This window comes from Eptatretus burgeri, chromosome 1 (genome assembly GCF_056783735.1).
Source record: "Eptatretus burgeri isolate ZD-2024b chromosome 1, Ebu_testis_v1, whole genome shotgun sequence".
Taxonomy (NCBI): Eukaryota; Metazoa; Chordata; class Myxini; order Myxiniformes; family Myxinidae; genus Eptatretus; species Eptatretus burgeri.
Genome location: NC_140961.1, coordinates 6920191 through 6939691, shown reverse-complemented (window position 1 = coordinate 6939691; position 19501 = coordinate 6920191). Strand labels below are relative to the sequence as shown.

General features: G+C 43.1%; 1 protein-coding gene across 1 annotated transcript in view; it reads left to right on the top strand.

Annotated features, from left to right (window-relative positions):
- Positions 1-19441, top strand: part of GABRP (gamma-aminobutyric acid type A receptor subunit pi) — a gene marked incomplete at its 5' end in the record, with an annotated part of 95162 nt that extends 75721 nt beyond the window's left edge. Inside the window, 3 exons of the mRNA XM_085883102.1 lie at positions 8253-8405; positions 9919-10112; positions 15584-19441. Of these exons, the coding sequence (XP_085739228.1) occupies positions 8253-8405; positions 9919-10112; positions 15584-15862 (626 nt within the window). The remainder of the gene's footprint in view (positions 1-8252; positions 8406-9918; positions 10113-15583) is intronic.
- Between the last annotated feature and the right edge of the window lie 60 nt (positions 19442-19501).

The following is a 19501-nucleotide window of genomic DNA, read 5'->3' as shown; positions in this document are numbered from 1 at the left end:
GACACTAAGTCCGATCGACAGGAGATTTTCACCATAGTATGTATCTTTTTTGATAGCACAATAACGTTATAATTATGACGTCATTGGTCACGTGGTACGGTCGCCATCTTGAAAAAAGCGAGAAACTTTGGACATCTGTATCTCGGAAATCGAGCAATGGAAAAATTTTTCGTTTGATACATTTTACTCAGCTCCCTATGGGGAACACGTGTGATTTTTCCTGACGTCATAGGTGAAGCGATATACCGGTGAAAATTCGTCAAGTAGAACGCTGTATAGGAAAAATCTGAAAAATTTTGAGCATCATCTACGCCTAAAATCACCAACGAAAATGTTTTTCTTGACGTCATCGATGACGTATTTCGGCCGCCATCTTGTTTTTTAGTGTTTTTTTTTAAAAAAATCTTCTTCTCCAGAACGGCTGTGCAGATTGAGGCGAAACTTTACAGGCACATTCCCCCTGAGGTCCTCTTTCAAGTTTGTTAATTTGTTGTTGATACGTCACATGGTTTGGCGGCCATCTTGAAAAAACCCTAAAACCTTCAAACATCTTCTTCTCCAGAAGCGCTGGTCCAATGAAGGCGAGATTTCAGAACTGTATTCGTGATATGTATGCGATGCAAGTTTGTTAATTTCGAAGTGATAGGTCACATGGTTTGGCCGCCATGTTGGATTTAAGAAAAATATTAAATAATGTTTTCTCTGGTATTTCATAAGCCATCGAAGCGAAAATTTGCAAGTGCCTTCCTCGCTCAACTCAGCATACAGGGTAAAAAATTTTTTACCTCAGAAGTCACATGGTTTGGCGGCCATCTTGGATAGAAAAATAGACCTTATCCGATTTTCACGAAACTTCACACACTTGTTCGGGTCGACGATGGAAAGCAGAATTTAAATTTATGATATCATAGGTCACAAGGTTCGGCAGCCATCTTGGATTGAAAATGAATAAATTTTAAAAATCTTCTTCTCCAGAAGGGCAAGACAGATCAAGACGAAACTTAACACATATATTCCCCATGAGGTCCTTTCTCAAGTTTGTTAATTTGTTCTTGATCGGTCACATGGTTTGGCGGCCATCTTGAAAAAACCCGAAAACCTTCAAACATCTTCTTCTCCAGAAGCGCTGGCCCAATGAAGGGGAGATTTCAGAACTGTATTCGGGACAGGAAGGCGATATAAGTTTGTTAATTTCGAATTGATAAGTCACATGGTTTGGCCGCCATCTTGGATTTAAGAAAAATATTAAATAATGTTTTCTCGGGAACCGCTTAACCAAATGAATCGAAAATTTGTAATTATCATCGAGAGGGCAGTATGCACGCATGGTAAAATTATGACGTCTCACGTCACATGGTTTGGTGGCCATCTTGGATAGAAAAACGCACCTTTACCGATTAACACGAAACTTCACAAACGTGTTCCAATACCCAGTTGGAAGCAGAATATAAATTTCTGATGTCATAGGTCACATGGTTCGTCAGCCATCTTGGATTGAAAAACAATATCTTCAAACGTCTTTTTCTCTGAAACAGCTGAACAGATCCAGGCGAAACTCCACCACTATGACCGCCTCTCCATGACGAATAAAAAGTTCTCACCCCCTTTTGAGGTACGATGCAACGTTTGGCAGCCATATTGGATTGAAGGAAAAATATTAATTAATGTTTACTCTGGAACTACTGCATCAATAAATGTGAAACATCAAGTTTATGGTGGAACGCTCATGCGGAATGAGGGTTTGAAATTTCAACGGGATCGGGCCCAGGGTTTGGCAGCCATGTTGGTTTTAAGAAAAATATTAAATAATGTTTTCTCTGGAACTGCTTAACCAAGCGAAGCGAAAATTTGCACTTATCGTCGCCGATTGTGCTTGCACATGTGGTGAAAATTATGACATCACAAGTCACATGGTTTGGCCGCCATCTTGGATTTAAGGATAAATATTAATTCATGTTTAGACTGGAACCGCTGCTTCTATATATACGAAACTTCAGATTTGTAATTTAGCCGACATGCGAAACAAAAGTTTAAAATTTCAACCTGATCGGTCACGCGGTTTGGCAGCCAGAATTATTTAATTATTTGAATCTGTTCGTCAGTAATAAGGAAATTGAACGCTTTGTGCTGCCCGGTTCGTAACTCGTCTGTTCCGCGCCGTCTCGAAGCAGGCCTGTGTTTGTATCACCATTAAATAATGTTTTCTCTGGCACCGCTTATCCGATAAATGCGAAACTTTGCGACGATGATTTAAGTCTCATGTTGTATCAGTTGTGTCAAAGGCGGACGGACTGGGTACCCGGTCATCACTGCCAGCAGTTATAAAGTGGCAGTTCTAGTTCATTTTGCTATTCAAATACCGAAGAATCCATTCCATTTAGTCAATTCCGTCGGAGAACATAGATTTTTAATCCGCCTACCCCATAAAAATGGCTATTTTTGGGCGTGGCTCCGCCCACAATGGGCGTATAGCACGCCCTCATCCAGGAAAACACAACTCGACATTGATATCGAACACATAACCAAGTTTCATCAAGATCGGATCAAAGTCCATGGAGTTATGCTCTGGACAGACAGACACACAGACACACAGACACACAAGCCGGTAGGCGGACATGGGTAGTCGCCTACCCAATAGAACCTGACGCGATGGGCCCGTTCGATGGGGAATGACCTGAGGATTAAGCACAAGAAAATTCATGAATCGAGCTTCAAGGGTTAATGCTGCAGATTGTTTTTTCGTTAAAATACCCCCACATTTAGAGGTTTTTCGGCCGTTGCTCGGCAACGGAGGGGTCCAAAAGCGACGGTTCTTTCTCACACATAACTAGGACATACCATGAACCTACCATACCAGTTTCATGTATATCTGCCTCATAGTCTCTGAGATATAACGAACTTCGTTTTTTTATTGTTTTCGACCAGGGTTCATTCAAAGTCTATCTTCTCCGACAGTTTTCATAGGATCCGGCTGGAAATTTTTGACAATATGGCTGAATGTACTGCCCACAGTCACTCATGGCCCGATTTTTGATTTTCGAAAAAATAAATTTTTTATGATTTTTCAAAAATTTCAAAGTCCCATTGCTAGGCAACGGTGGTGTCCATAGCAACGGTTCTCATTTGCACACAACTCGGTCATGGTATGAACCTACCAACCAAGTTTCATCGAAATCTCCATTGTATTAACGGAGCACTGGACCGAACAGAGGGATAGACAGGCAGACAGACAAACATATCGACGGCAATACTGATAATAAGGGTAGACAAAAAAAAAATTTGAGAATTTTTTTTCCGACTAGATCGACTACCCAACAGACATACGGAATATAGTGGTCACTCTGGCTGGCGCTCGTGAACCAATAATTAAGTAAAAATGTATCAAGTGACTTGGTGCAGATGGTAAATCAACAAGTAAACTCACTCTATAAGCCAATGCAATGCGATGCGACTTCTCGGCCCGAAGACTGCAGACCATATACAACACCATTGAGGTTGAAGTTACACTCATTCAACATTCTCAGCACAAATTAAGCCTGTTTTGAATGGCGGGCGAGGAGTTCGATTCTGATCGTTTGTAAAATGGTTCAAACATCCCCTACCAATACAATGTTTATTAGCTCGGCCACCGAAGGTGGATAGAGTTTGTGTTTTCACCCCTGTGTCTGTCTGTCTGTGAGGAGGATATATCTCAAAAAGTTATCCACTGATTCAGACGAAACATGGTGGACAGGTTGGGTGTGTGATGAGGACAAAATGATTCGATTTTTGTTTAAGATTTTAATCTGGATCCAGACACAACAATTTAAAAACAAGGACAAATGTGTCCAAGAGCCACGTCCTAACGGCAATAACAACAACAACAACTTCCGATATTTCGTCACGTGCCTTTTTTGGAGCCAATAGCGAGACCCGTCATGGAGGCTCCTCGTTCATGACGAGAAAATCGTGTATTTACGAAATTACAACACATAAATGGAATAACCTTTAAATAGTAACGTGAACTTTTCGAAACTTTAAAGCAAATGTCCGAATATATTTAAAAGTTGATGATAGACGCTCTCAAAAGGCACCCTCAATGCGAGGATGTGTACAGGTGTTTAGTATTTAAGGAGATCCGGATCCTGCATATAAAAGAGCCGAGTCCTAAAGATTTTGTCTTCAGAAGAAGAAGAAGAAGAAGAAGAAGAAGAAGAAGAAGAAGAAGAAGAAGAAGAAGAAGAAGAAGAAGAAGGAGAAGAAGAAGAAGAAGAAGAAGAAGAAGAAGAAGACAACACGGAGCTCTCTTGGAGCCAGCGTTCGCGACGCGAGACGTGGCTAAAAATTACTTTTGAAGCGATTCTTCACCATTAAGAGATCAAGCTAACAGTGACATACACTGATGAGCCAAAACATTATGACCACCTGCCGAATATGCTGTTGGTCCTCTATGTGCTGCCAAAACATCGCCGACCCGCCGAGGCATGTACTCCACAAGACCCCTGAAGGTGTCCTGTGATATCTGGCACCAAAACATTCGCAGCAGATCATTCAAGTCCTGTAAGTTGTGAGGTGGAGCTGCCGTGGATCGGACTTGTCGGTCCAGCACATCCCACAGATGCTCAATTGGATTGAGATCTGGAGAATTTGGAGGCCAGGTCAACACCGTGAACACTTCCTCATGTTCCTCAAACCATTCCCAAACAATGTGTGCAGTGTGGCAGGGCACATTATCCTGCTGAAAGAGGCCACTGCCATCAGGGAATACCATTGCCATGAAGGGATGTACCTGGTCTGCAACGATGTTTCGGTAGGTGACACGTGTCAAATTGACATCCACATGAATAGCCGGACCCAAGGTTTCCCAGCAGAACATTGCCCAGAGCATTACACTTCCTCCACCGGCTTGTCGTCTTCCCACAGTGAATCCTGGTGCCATAACTTCCCCTGGTAAACGGCGCACACGTACACGGCCATCCACCTGATCTAAAAGAAAACGGGACTCATCGGACCAGGTCTCCTTCTTCCACTGCTCCAAGGTCCAGTTCTGACGCTCGCGTGTCCATTGTAGGTGCTTTCAGCGGTGGACAGGGGTCATAATGGGCACTCTGACCAGTCTGCGGCTACGCAGCCCCATACGCAGCAGGGTGCAATGCACTGTGGATTTGACACATTCCTCCAGTGACCACCATTACAATTTTCTGTAACTTGTGCCACAGTCGACCATCTGTCAGTTTGGACCAGACGGGATAGCCTTCGTTTCCTTCGCACATTGATGAGCCTTGGGCGCCCAACACCCTGTCACCGGTTTGTGGTTTGTCCCTCCTCGGACCACTGTCGATAGGTACTCACCACTGCTGACCGGGAGCGCCCCACAAGCCTTGCCATTTCAGAGATGCTCTGACCCAGTCGTCTGGCCATAACAATTTGGGTCTTGTCAAAGTCGCTCAGGTCTTTACTCCTGCCCATTTACCCTGCATCCAACACGTCAACTTCAAGAACTGACTGTTTACTTGCTGTCTAATATATCCCACCCCTTGACAGGTTCCATTGAAACAAGAAAATCAATGTTATTCACTTCACCTGCCAGTGGTCGTAATGTTTTGGCTCATCAGTGTTTACATATAGCACGATATTTCAAAACGTTGTGGACTAATTATGACCACACTGGGTGGATGAGTCGGGTAGATGACAAGAACAAGGCGATTAGACTTTAGTTGTGGTCCAGATGCAGATCTGGCTCATCAGTGGGATACAAAATGTGAACTGTTTAGTTTGCGCTCTGCTGAGTGCCTTTCCAGTTCCCAACTATGATGCTTCAATCCTAATGGCCATACACAACTCCCTCTGATGGACTGACCACGTCATTGTGCTGAGACGACAATGCGTTCTCCATGACGACGAAATTGTGGATAATTAAACAAGATTACGTTTTGTACTTGGGATAACGCATCATTTTTCTAACGCACGATATAATGCAGATAAGGAAAACAAACAACGATTCCAGTTCCATTCATTACATGTTTTATCAACATGTTATGATTCCAGGAAATTCCCAGAAAATATTTGCCTTATTATTTCGTTGATATGAATATCTAAAAGTTAGACAATTTGGTCAATGTACTGTATTTCAAGGTTTCTATGTGGAATTTTAAAAAGCAAGATTCAAAGGGTCATTTCCTTGTTATGAGTACACAATAACACTAATTTAACTTCTCCTCCCTCTGCACCATCTTTTTTCAAGGTATATGTAACATTGGACTCAATATGATGATATAATCGTAAATGCATACATTCACGTAAATTCAAAAAGGGTGCGTCACATCCTTTACATGTTAGCATTAAACATGTGAATTGAATTCGGCACAAATGATCATCGAAAACGACAGGAGAATGAAGGCAAATTCCTGAATGATGACAACATGATTGCGTTGTTCCTGTTCCCGTTCGTTAAGAACAATGTTAATTATTTTTTTAAACTAAAAAAAAGCATGTTTCAATTCACAATCTCATGAGATTCCGTCATCTCACAATATCTTCAGTAAAAATCGCGGTGATGATTTATGGAAAATGAAACAAAGAAAAAATGCAGTGATAAAAAAATCACAAACATGTAAGGTCATTCAGAATGGAAGAAAAAACAACAAACGAACAGGAAGATAAAAAAAAAGACCTTGACAGGATAGGGATCGATAAGCAAGGTTCCTTGGAATGGCTAAGAAGAGGTCAAATGAGTTGGGATGGAAAACGAGTCACCAATGTCCAAGACCAAGGACACGACACTAAAGCTTTTGTGAAAATGGTGGGATTGAGTCAAACGGACAAATGCAGGTTTTGTTGGGAAGAAACAGAAAGTACCAGTCGTCACCACCTTTTGGGATTTAAAAAACTCATGTACGAACAGCTGTACACAGAATGACATGACAGCGTCTGCAGAGTAATCCACTGGCACGTCTGAATACATTTCAACATCCCGGTCCCAGAACAATCATGGAAACACAAACCAAATCCGATCCTTGAAAATGAATATACAATGCTCACGTATGACAAGATGATCCCATCAAGTATGGACATCGCAAACAAAGCATGGTGCTCAACCACAAAAAGGAAAAGTCAGCATCGTTGATCGAGGTTTCAGTTTCCATTGACTTTGGACGAAATGAAACAGAAATCAGGAAAATGACCAAATACCAGGATCTAAAAAATGAGGTCAAGAGGATGTGGAAATTGAAGAAAGCTGAAATTGTACCAGTCATAGTCGAAGCTCCAGAAATGATGTAGAAAACCCTCACTGAGTAATTGAAAATCATTCCTGGGAATATCACTCCAAACGAGCTACAAGTGGAGGCTGCCACAGGTTCAGTGAAGATTTTGAAAAGAGCCCTTGGAACGAGGCTTTGAGAACGAAGTTTCACACTTTGGTTCATGAATCATGATCTTTTTCCAAAAAATAGGAGGTGGAGGTTATGATTTCTGGGAGAACTTCCTCTTGCCTCCTGAAACCCAGAAATGAAGAAAACGACGAACAACAACAACAAAAAAAAATATGCAACCGGAACTCCTCGGAGGAAGACATTTATAATGACATGGGTTTATGGTCCCTGGTCGAGTAGTTTAAGAGAAAATCGTCGGAAAGACAGACAGAGAAACAAATATAACTAGAAGGGCACTCGCTCGAGCACATACCCCTGCCATACAATGTCTGAACCACGAGAACATATCGGGCCCAATACATTTTTGAAATATCATGCTGGACAGTACGATATCGTTGTTGGCCCAATCTCTCAATGGTGAAGAATCACATAAAAAATTAAATAATTCTCATATCCACATCAGGATTTTGATCTTCACCAAAATCGAATCAATTCGTCCTTCCTACAGACCCAACATGCCCACCAAATTTCATCCAAATCCATCAACATCTCTTTGATATATCGTGCTATATACCCATATCTTCACCAAAATTGAATTACCTCGTCCTCGTCACACACCGAACCTGTCCAGCAAATTTCATCCGGATTCGTCCCCAACTTTTTGAGATATCCTGCACACAAACAGATAAACAGACAGAAAGGGGTGAAAACATAACCTCCTTCACCTTCGGTGGTGGAGGTAATAAGCAGATTATCACACAGGATAACACACGGGATATTGCCCCGCCTTACATGTAGTTTAAAATAACGAATAGATCTTGTAATGTTCGTGAGACAATTCACCATGTGAAGGCTTTTCAAACTTGTTTTCCACTCGTCTGACCCCGATTGCCCCCGAAGGTCATTACCCGAAGTTGGTGGTGTTTTTTGAGCTGCAAAGAAACGTCCTGTACTTCATCCTGGAGACCTACATCCCTTCTATTCTCCTGGTCGTTCTCTCTTGGATTTCATTCTGGATCAGCCAGTCCTCCGTACCTGCTCGCATCTGCATTGGTGTGTGTGTGTGTGTGTGTGTGTGTGTGTGTGTGTGTGTGTGTGTGTGTGTGTGTGTGTGTGTGTGTTTCCAGTTATCTCTGCTTTACTACATTTACTTTCTGCGTGGCAAACAAACCACATGTGACATTGCTTCTCTTCATTGCTGCTAATGTAACCTGAAAGTGAACCACAAATCGAATTTTAACAAACTGAGAATTACTAAACATGATCATGATGAATCCTTTCACTTTTCATCCTTTTCATAAAATATAAAATACAATGTACACCATTATCCAAATGTATATTCAGTTCATGTTTCCCAGATGTTAAACAAGTTGAGAGCAGCCACGTCGGATCCACGATTGGCTGCGATACATCACTTTCAGCACAATTAGCTTTGTGATCAGATTTTTATTTTTAATTGAAAAATGAGTTCTCAAATGATTTTTCCTGAAAATATTACAAATTTCTTCCATTTTTACGACTCCAGAATCGAATGGCAATAATTGATGGTATTTGTCACGCTTTGAGGAAAATGCACGTCCAGGGTATCATGTGTCCATTTGTTGCATGAACATTGTGGAATTACAACACAAAACTACCGACTCCTCCTTTCTCCCTCCAATCGACCCCTCCCGGGAACCTCTTTCACCCCTCTCCCATTCGTACATGATTAATAGATGACTTCCTCCAATGGGTCACAGAGGAAGGGGTATATAATGAAGAGTTACACTGATAAATGCTTCACACAATTGAGAGGGAGGGATTTGTGACAACAAGTTGGGGGTGGGGGGGCGTGGGGGGGGTGAGTGTGGGAGCCCATGCAGTTCAGCGAATGACGAGTATTCGTGACGTCAAACCTGCAGGGCAAAGACTCACAAGGAAGTGACGTCATTGGAAACTCATCCATTCTTTAAAGGGTTGATTCAGATGTTCTTCCTGCAATGAAACAAAGTTTGGGAATGGATTCGAATAATTTCAAGGCCCGTCCACAGCTGCCATCCGTTCTGATGGACTAATAATAATAATAATAATAATGATAATAATTCATCTCCTTCCAGTGGATAAAAGGATGGGTGGAGGGAGGAAAGATCCTGAATATCACTGCATGCCATTTACAATTTTGTGGAATTTGTCGTACATTTTCCCGTTACCGTTCATGCCAACAATGTGTAAATCCACTTAACGAGTAATATGGAAGCCTACAGCACCATGTGAGCAAGCCACACCAATTAAAGACTCTTAAGCACAAAAATTGGGCAATACTAGATGTACAAATACCTCAAAAAGGAACACATCACTCAACTAGTGATGGGGCCTGTTCATGTAGCAACAAAAAGCAAAAGGAAATTTAATCTAAAGGAGATATTGTAATCATGTTCTTCAATACCTTGAATTTGACACTGATTTTGTTGCATTCAAACTATGGCCGGAAGGCGGCGATATTTAGCCTGTCAAATGGTCCAGTGTGATGGTCGTGCGTTTCAAGCCCTCTCTTCCCTCCCGGGCCCCTTCCCCACCATCCCAGTAGGCATGACAACAGTCTTGACAATGACCACACTCATGATGGGATCGCGTACATCGCTGCCCACTGGCAACTGCTCCATCAAGGCAATAGACGTATACCTGGGCATCTGTTTCAGCTTCATCTTCGGCGCTCTTGTTGAATACGCTGTCGCACACTTCTACACCCTGCAACAGCCAACGCTGTTTGAGATCCAACGGGTGAGCCCTTGCTCTTGCTTTGTTTATGGGGTCGAGCGAACTCTACAAGTTTACACACTTTGCTTTGACACCCGGAGGAATTGTAGCCCTAGTTGTGATGAAATTCTGTGGCCCAAAGCTGACAATCGAGGTTATTTCAGAGATCTAAAACTCAATGAAAGAACGAATTGTCCAGTTCTACACGTTATTACTCAGCATGTTTGTTTTGTGATTTATTATCTTTTTTTTCCACTCGGCCCAATATTGTGCACATGACACTCTCTTTGCTTTCGCGATCCAGCTGCACGCACTTCACCAAGCGATGAAGAAGTCTCAATTTGAATGGTACTTATTCTCTTCCTTCTCTTATCCAAGGCTTATTAAAATAACCACATCGATCGCATCTACGATAAGGACATGAGGAGACTTTCATATACTTTTCCACAAATTAAAAGGAATTTGGAGATTATGTGCAAAATTACGAAGTATATCTGATGCAGGTGGATTTACAGAGGTTGGAGTTGGGAGGAAGTGACATTTGCACAGGTGTGTGTGTGTGTGTGTGTGTGTGTGTGTGTGTGTGTGTGTGTGTGTGTGTGTGTGTGTGTGTGTGTGTGTGTGTGTGTGTGTGTGTGTGTGTGTGTGTGTGTGTGTGTGTGTGCAAGAGAAAGGAGAGGGTCGCAACGCACCCACTTTTCTGGAGCCGCCACTGATTACGGGGATTTAACCTGAGATCCAAAAATCAGGACTCAGGAGGAAAGTACTCAAACGGGAATATGAGGGACAAATGGTCGCTCGACCTCAACTTTTTGTTTTGTACTAAACCCAAAAACAGCATTATTTACATCACAAAGGTAGTCTTGGGCTGTGTGCTCAGAGGTGAGACGTCACACCTTTGTAATGTGACCTTCAATAATGAAATTTAGTTGACATGCAGTGCTATGGGAAAATAAATTAAAGTTTTCCAAAAAAAATCTTCTATTAGAATTCAAAATCAACAATCGCAACAAGTGGAGTGTGACGAGTCATGATCACCACACTGGCTTGAAAAGAAGCCGTGCGCAAATATGACCAAGCACTGTTGACCTCTTTGCTTAGATTGTGCAAAGAAAAATTGACAAATTTACTGAGGTTTTTAGTCGGTTCATTGTCTCGAGGGACCATGACGATGCCCTCATTTCAAAGAATGAGGCTTGTTTGCACCACCACTCAGGGCACGAGGAAGCGGGGCAGGCCTGCCTTGTTGGAACATTTACACCACCTATGGCACTGCAGAAAGCAGCCCAAAAGATAGCTTGATACAACAACTCAAAGACCAGGGCCCAGCAGGTTTCCTGGAGCCAAACTGGATGAAGTCATCAAGCTGACGTCATCACATTAGACACATTGTTCGGCTCTGGTCTACGGTCAAATGAATCTGTGCAGCGGTGTTTACAGTTGAGCAAAGGTCATGAGGTTATTTTTGAAATTTGTCATGAGAATTGAAATCAAAAGAGATTAATAATTTGGTGGCTCAATGTTGGAAAAGAACGAGTCTGAAATTTCACTCAAGCATCTTGGTAGGGACTGCGAGCAGCCACCTTATCTTCCTGGAAGGCAAATCCGACTGAAAGCAATCTCAGTGCATTCCAAAAAGGTTGCAGCAAGTGTGTCCACTCCAAGGAGAGCCAGAAAACAGCATTTGTCCAACATCAAGAATGGAACTTTCAAACTTCTCTCCTTCCTCTAAATCCTAGTGGTGCCTTATTCAATCTATCTCTTGAGTATACTCTCATGCCCATCCCTTCTCTCTCTTCAAAATGGCACCACAGCTGACACCACCCACGAGAAGGCTGAATGCCTCAATTCTGTGTTTGCGTCCAAATCTTGTGTCTCCAACATCCTCACTCTCAGTACCCATCCTCCCCTGTTGTACCCAACTGCCCTGGACTCTGTGTTGTTTGCACCTGAGAAGGTTCTTTCAACCCTTGACTCTGACTCTGCAACTGGACCAGAAGGCCTCAGTTCACATGTCCAAAAACCTGCTCTGCTGTTCTTACATATCCTCTCTGTGCCCTTTTCACCCTGTCATTTGTGCTCGGTCATCTTCCATCTGCTGGGAAATCTGCCAACATCACTGCATAACATAAAAAGGTGCAAAATTCGATCCCCTTAACAACAGACCAATTAGCTGACTTCAAATCGTCAGCCACGGTCATGGAATCCATTATTGCAGTTGACATGAAATCCTCCCTTTTCTCCAAACAACCTCATCTCGTATCACCAATTTGGTTTCAGACCAAGTCACTCCACATTGAACATGATACTTCGACTCACCCAACAATGGATGGAAGCCTTCGATGTCAGAAATGAGATCGGGGCCATCTCTATGGACATATCTCGTGCTTTTGATATTGTCGGGCATTCTGCCTTTCTCTCCAAACTCCACCCACGGCATCCAAGGCCAACTCCACACATGGCTTACTGACTTCCTCTACTCTCGTAGCCAACGTGTGGCACTCAACGGAATCCTTTCATCCCCTCTTCCTGTTAAAGTGAGAGTGCCCTGAGGCAGTGTCCTGTGTCCAGTTCTAAACCTGATCTTCATCAATGATCTCTCTGACTTTCTGGAAAATCCTCTTTATTTATATTTTTCTGATGACCGCACCCTCTGCGGTGACATCCCTCATATTTCTGACAGCTCATAACGGCGAACCCAGGTTGGAAGCTCTGCATTCATTTACTTGTGAGCATAAAACTTGGTCTTTAAAAGACCCGTGTATCTCAGGGAGGTTATCACTGTCCGGAGGAGTTGTGTTGGTATCCTTATGCGAATGATGTCAGCGTCAGAAGAGTTATTATTGTGATGCTGTATGTACACACACACACACACACACACACACACACACACACACACACACACACACACACACACACACACACACGTTTTTTTTCTTTTTTTGAATACAGAGTCAAGGCTCGTGGAGGAGCTTGCACACTGAAAAGGATCAGGATGTAACAGACAAAAACAGCATGCAAAACACGCACGCAAGGGGTGGACAAGATGGACACAGAAGGAAACTCCAAGGAGGGAAAACTAGAAATTTTGAAGGAGGGATTTAGATTGGGTTAACGAGGACAGAAAAGATCATGGTTTTGGATTGCGGACGATCTGATATGGTGGTGAACATGTGTCTTGAAGACCTGGAGGAAAGGATGACATTGAAGAGGATGTGGAAGTTGGTTCCACAGGTGGGAATAAAGAGGAACAAATGAGTGGAGATTAGTATTGATCCTGGATTTAGGTCGTGTCACCAGAAGGGGGTTCATGGTGGACCATGTGTGCTTTGCTGAAACCCGGGGGAACACAGCACAGAAAGAGCAGAAGGTGCAAGATTAGAAAGTAGGCAGTAGAAAACAGAGAGACCACCGACCTGTCTGTGATGGCTAAGTGGCTGACCCGTCGACTCAGCTTCAGCGTTGGAGATTCCAATGATCTTGAAGGCCTTGGTTTCCACAGTGTCCTACTGAGCAAGATGTGAGGCAGGGGAGCCAACCCAGAGGGGAGAGCAGTACTCCATAAAGCTGCGGATGAAGGCCTTGTCTGTAGATAGGAGTTCAGGTGAGCCAAGGAAGGACTTTGTACGACGGAGGATGCCCAATCAGCAGCCGGCTTTGGAGTCCAACTTTAAAATGTGGTTTGCCCAAGAAAAATCATGGCCGACAGTGAGACCCAGGAGTTTGAATGACTGAACTTCCTCAAGAGGAATGTAAAGAAAGTAGATGGGGTTGGGGCAGGTTTTGCCAGACGGTCCTTTTGGAGAGAGATAGTGAGAGTGTGAGATTTGTCAGGATTGAAAGACATAATCCAAGTGTTTTACCAATTTGTGATTTTTTTTTCAAGGTGTGGAGAGAAGGACGTGGCTGCAGCCTGCCTGTCTGAAGGATGAGGAATGCCACGGCAGAGGGTGGAGTAATCAGCGAGTCGAAAAAGAGGATTTTCCAGAGAGTCAGAGAAATCATTGATGAAGATCAGGAATCGGACTGGGCCCAGAACAATGCTTTGGGGCATTCCAGCCTTGACAGGGAGAGGAGATTAAAGGATTTTGGTGAGTGCCACATGGCTATGAGAGTGGAGGAAGTCAGTCAGACATGTGTGGAGTTGGCCTTGGATGCCATCGTCAGAGAGTTTGGAGAGTAAGGCAGTATTCCAAACTGTATCAAGGCACAAGATATGTCCAGATGGCCCTGATCTCAGGTTTAGTATTGAGGACCTCCATCCATTGTTGAGCGAGTCAAAGCAGATTGACCTGGTCTGAAACCAAATTGGTGACGTGAGATGAGGTTATTGGAGAAAAAGGTTTTCATATCAACTGCGATGATGGATTCCATTTCACAAGAGGCAAGCGATGGAAGGGGAGCATATTCCAGAGACAGATTTTAAAAGGTATCACTATGTTTTAGAGGAGGGAGAAGTTTTAAAGTTCAATCTTGAGGTTGGACAGATGTTGTTTTCTGGCTCTCTTACGAGTAGACACACATTTGTTGTGGACTTTTTTTGAATGCAATGAGATTGCCTTCAGTCATATTTGCCTTCCAGGAAAAGAAGGAAATTATTTCAAAGCAACTGCCTCACCACAATTTGCAGTGCATCATGGGTGGGAAAAACTGTAGGATAATTGATGAGAAGATGGGATGAATCTGTGCATGAGAGAGAGAGATTCCCAGGCTGAGTTAACGTCAGGGCAGTCGATATGGGAGTCCAGTCCTGAAGAGAGATGGCTGCTTGCAGTCCCTGCCGTTCTGCCTGAGTGAACTGCCAGACTTGGCAGTGTTGAGGTAGCTCTTTGAGAATAGCCAGAGGGATGTTTACTTTCACAAGCACATGATCAGATGAACCAATTTGAGCAGAGGAAGAGCAGGAGACATTTGCAGGAAAGTTTGTCATCACCAAGTCTAGAAGGGAGGATTTGCCATTGGGAGAAATCCGAGTTGGAAAGTTCACAGATTGAGTCAGTCCCATTGAGGAATAAAATCCTTTGCTGAAGTGTCATGGTTGGTGAGAGAGAGAGAGACCAACACCCAGCCAAGTTCCATGATGATAACTGAAATCACCACTTTTGAGTTGGAGTAAGTTGGGATGAGTGGTTGAAAGTTTGTGCATGTTGTGTGTATGAGAGAGAGAGAGAGAGAGAGAGAGAGAGAGAGAGAGAGAGAGAGAGAGAGAGAGAGAGAGAGAGAGAGAGAGAGAGAGAGAGAGAGAGAGAGAGAGAGAGAGAGAGAGAGAGAGAGAGAGAGAGAGAGAGAGAGAGAGAGAGAGATAGATAGATAGATGGAGTAGTCACTGTTAGGATGACAGTACAACACATAAATGACCAAGCGGTGGGAGCGGAGGGGAAGTCGCAGCCAGAGGTACTCCGAGTTTAATAATGAAATAAAAAACCGAAATATTGCTCACACCAACATATATGTCTAGTTGTGTATAGTGTCTGGGGCCTTCATACCTTCATCAGGAATTGCAGAAGGAGAGTGATGAAACCTCTGCAGCTCCACCAAGTGCACAGGCTGAGTCCAGCAATACAAGCAGCGGCCTCAGAAATGGACACACGACTGCAGAGCCCAAGAACAAAGAGCCGGCTGGCACTCGCATCTCAGGAACTACACGCATTACAAAGCTGGCCTGTGGATTTATTAGTAACCCCCACCATATTGACAACTACTCCCGCTTGGCTTTCCCCCTGTCCTTCATTGCCATAAATTTCCTCTATTGGGCCTACTATTTGTATGTGTGAGCACCTTTCCGTGGCCAAATCAGGAGAAAAGAACAAAATTTAAAGCTGTGTGATGGTTTGCTGGCATTGAGGTTGAATGAATTGTGAGCCACTGACGAGGAATAATGCCGTGGAGCTATATATCTATCCGAATACCTATAAGGCACTTTAACATATTATTGAACAACAAAGTTATTATGATGTTCATTTTTCAATTACAGAGGTTGTATGATGTTTTAAGTACCGGATTATACAGTTATCTCTCATTAATAAAATTCAACGAGTGTTTGGTTTATGATACGAGAGGAACACGAGAGGCTGCACAACTGTTCTGAGTCATTCGCTTGAGCAAGTTACACATTTACGCGCAGCAAGGTGCTTTCAGAATATCATTTGGTGTGTCATGATGAAGCCAGAAAGTACCTGTTTACATCCAAAGAAGATTTGTTTTGTTAATGAAAGTGAAACACCTGAGCAACGTCAACATAGAGTGAATGGAAAAACAAGCTTATGACCTGGCAGGTGAATGATGAATGGGATTCCTTTGGATGGTTTATCCATAAGAAAATTCCTACCAACAAGTGAGCTCATCTATTAACATATAAATCACAACGAAGGAGCATCTTGGCTGAGTTACCCGCAACATGGGAAGGTGGGGAAGATTGGATGCAGCCCGTGAAAGATTCCAACATCATGAGTCTCCACGTGGAGAATGTGAAAAGCAAGAATGATCTGTTGAGCTTTATACAATCATGGAGAGTCTTTGTCACTCACATAAGCTCATGCTGATACATATAATGTTGTTGTTGTTAGTCTTTCGCCTGCTCCCGTTAGGGGTCGCCACAGCGGATCATCCGTTATGATCCACGTAATGATTTGGCACAGGTTTTTTGCCGGATGCCCTTCCTGACGCAACCCTGGTCGCCTCTTACGACACAGGGATAAGGATTGGGTTTCGCCATGATTCCGGGCTGCCCTACACCCTCTCATAGCACGGCCCAGCACAGAGCTCCCGTCCTCAAGCGATCCTCCAACCCAAGCCTCCGAGTAGCCGGATTACAGGTGCACGCCACTACGCCCGGTGCTGATAAATCTAATGTATTAAGCTCATTATAACCACTGACTGATGTTAAAGACCGTTACCTTCCGGGCGATGTAGAAAGCTGAAATTTTAGGTGCCGATGGACATCGAAACCGACACACCGGGACCCACTGCGCCACCACGGCTGGCACACACATTGGCCTGAGATATCGTAATCGGCCGATGTGCCTCTGCGATGGGAAGTCCTCACCTCGCCCCACCTACAAGATGTTTTTCCATACATATTATTAATTAATCTGTCTACCCTGTCAATAAATTTCATACGCAGTCTTCTCAGCAACACGTGTAACAAATGACTTACCCTGACAAATCCCTGTTAATTGGCAATCTAACAAACTCGAAACACACAGACCACACGACACTTACCACAGTCTAGCTATGGATCCCTCCCCCCAGCCACGTAACAACATGGCACAAGATTGAGCTGGTTGGGATTACATATTTTTAAAGAAGAAGAAGGCACTTCTAACCAAAAACAAACTAGGTCTACTCTGCTAATTTGAGAAATAAGCAACAGCAGACCCAGTCTTAGGTGACATTTCGCCAGCTTCACAGCAGGCTTCCTCAGGCCAACAGACCCCAAGCCTCGGCACGTGTCTGTTTTTTAATCAGATGACATTTTAATGGCTAGCTGCACCCAACTTTCTCACAAACGCAGTGTCGCACGGACCTTGGCAGCTGGGACATGGATGGTGTCATCGTCAAAAGCCGATGCAATTAACAAACGACACAGGTTGATACTGGAAGCATGTCATGTGAAGAGCCGAGAGGGTGGTCTAACTCGGGAGACTGTGGATATACCCACACAATACACACCTCTGATGCAAATGGTGAAAACTGGGTGGTGCAAAGGGCTGGATAAGGTGAGCAACAAACAAGACTCAATCTCAAACACCACATCCGCATGTGTACAACACCCAAGGGGAACCCCAACACTCATACAACCAACACCTCATCACGTCCAACATGGACACGAAACAAGCCATGTTTGTGCCCTGGAAACACAAAAACAACAAAACTTAAAACACCAGATCCCGTGCAAGTAAAAACAAAAAGAGAGCAATGTAGCCCATCAACGATTTGATTTGACGTTTATTTTCCTTGAGTTTTACAAAAAAACAAAAAAACATGGGCGATCCTATCGCGAATCAAAACCGGGAACGTGTCGAGGCTCGGGGTCTATTGGCCCGAGGAAGCCGGCTGTGAATCTGTTGAAACGCTGCCCGAAACCGGGCCTGCTCTTGATTATTGCTCAAATTAGCGAAGTGGATCGAGTTTCACTTATTGTTGGAAGCCCCTTGACTTCTTTTCAAAGTACATGTAAAATATTTTGTTATTTGTCATTTTTAATTTCCGTATTCTTTTACTTTAATCCGTTTGTATATCATTGCTTAAGCTTCCAAGTCACGTGATTTACAATTGACATTCAAAGTGCTACTTTGGGGGGGAGAGCCTGCCACTGCCAGCTAGCAGTTTGCCACCGTGACAATTTAAATGGCTGGTTTGGCACGGTAGCATTAGTTGTTATAGATCCTCCAGGACATTCAAAGAGGTTCTGACCTTAATAGGTTGGAAATTGGACATTGGGCACTCAGCTCTGGATGGCTCAGAGAGTCCAATGCTTGTGCAATTACATTTTCTTCAATACATCATGCAACACCTTAAAACTGCAAATACAAATCAACGTTTCAGCAAAAGCAGAATCTCACACTTCAATGTTGCACTCAACTGGCACGAGGGGGAATTAATGCAATCGGAACATTTGCTCTCATTTTTTATGAAAATAAAACTTTTTGGGGTAATTTTCTTTTCTTTTATTTTCTGAAAAAGTTCCATTCACTCTTATCAAGTCCGTGACTCTTCCCTCTTTCTCCTTCCCCCCCGTATTCTCATCCCACTCTTCACATTTCTCCTTTCCTTTTTCCCGTGAAACCGGTAAAGTGCGGTTTTAATAACCTGGAGATTTTACAACAATGATCCAAGTTAAGAACCTGAGCTACTCTTAACGAAAAAGATTCATGGATGAAATTTTTAATAATTTTTTTTTTTTAAAAATAACACATCCAGAAAGGTTCATCACTATTTTAATGAATTGCATGCTGATTTGAGCGGTGAAGTACAACAATACAATTCGAGACACAATGTTTGGTCGATTCTGCCGCACATCCAGTCATTATAAAAAGGGTCTGCTTTTGGAAAACCATGCATTGCACCACAAATTCATCACAATTCCCCTTCCTATTCAGCATATCCTTGCGTCTCCAGCTTGGCATGTCATTTGCACGGACGGTCGAGACACCCAATTTTGTATTCTATTGAAACGTCGTGCCATGGTGAAAATAACAAAATAAAAAAATAAAAAAATTCGGATGCAATGATGGTCTTGCGTTTGTACAGGCATGCATCTTGTCAAAAAATATGTCCCACGACGGAAACTTGTCCACGCACATATTTATTTGTATCCAGAATGATTAGGAAAACAATAAATCTTTTCTCGAGTTGGGGTTGTGTTTTTTTGTTTTTTATTGATTAAATGTTGTTTCGTCTTTTTCTGTTGA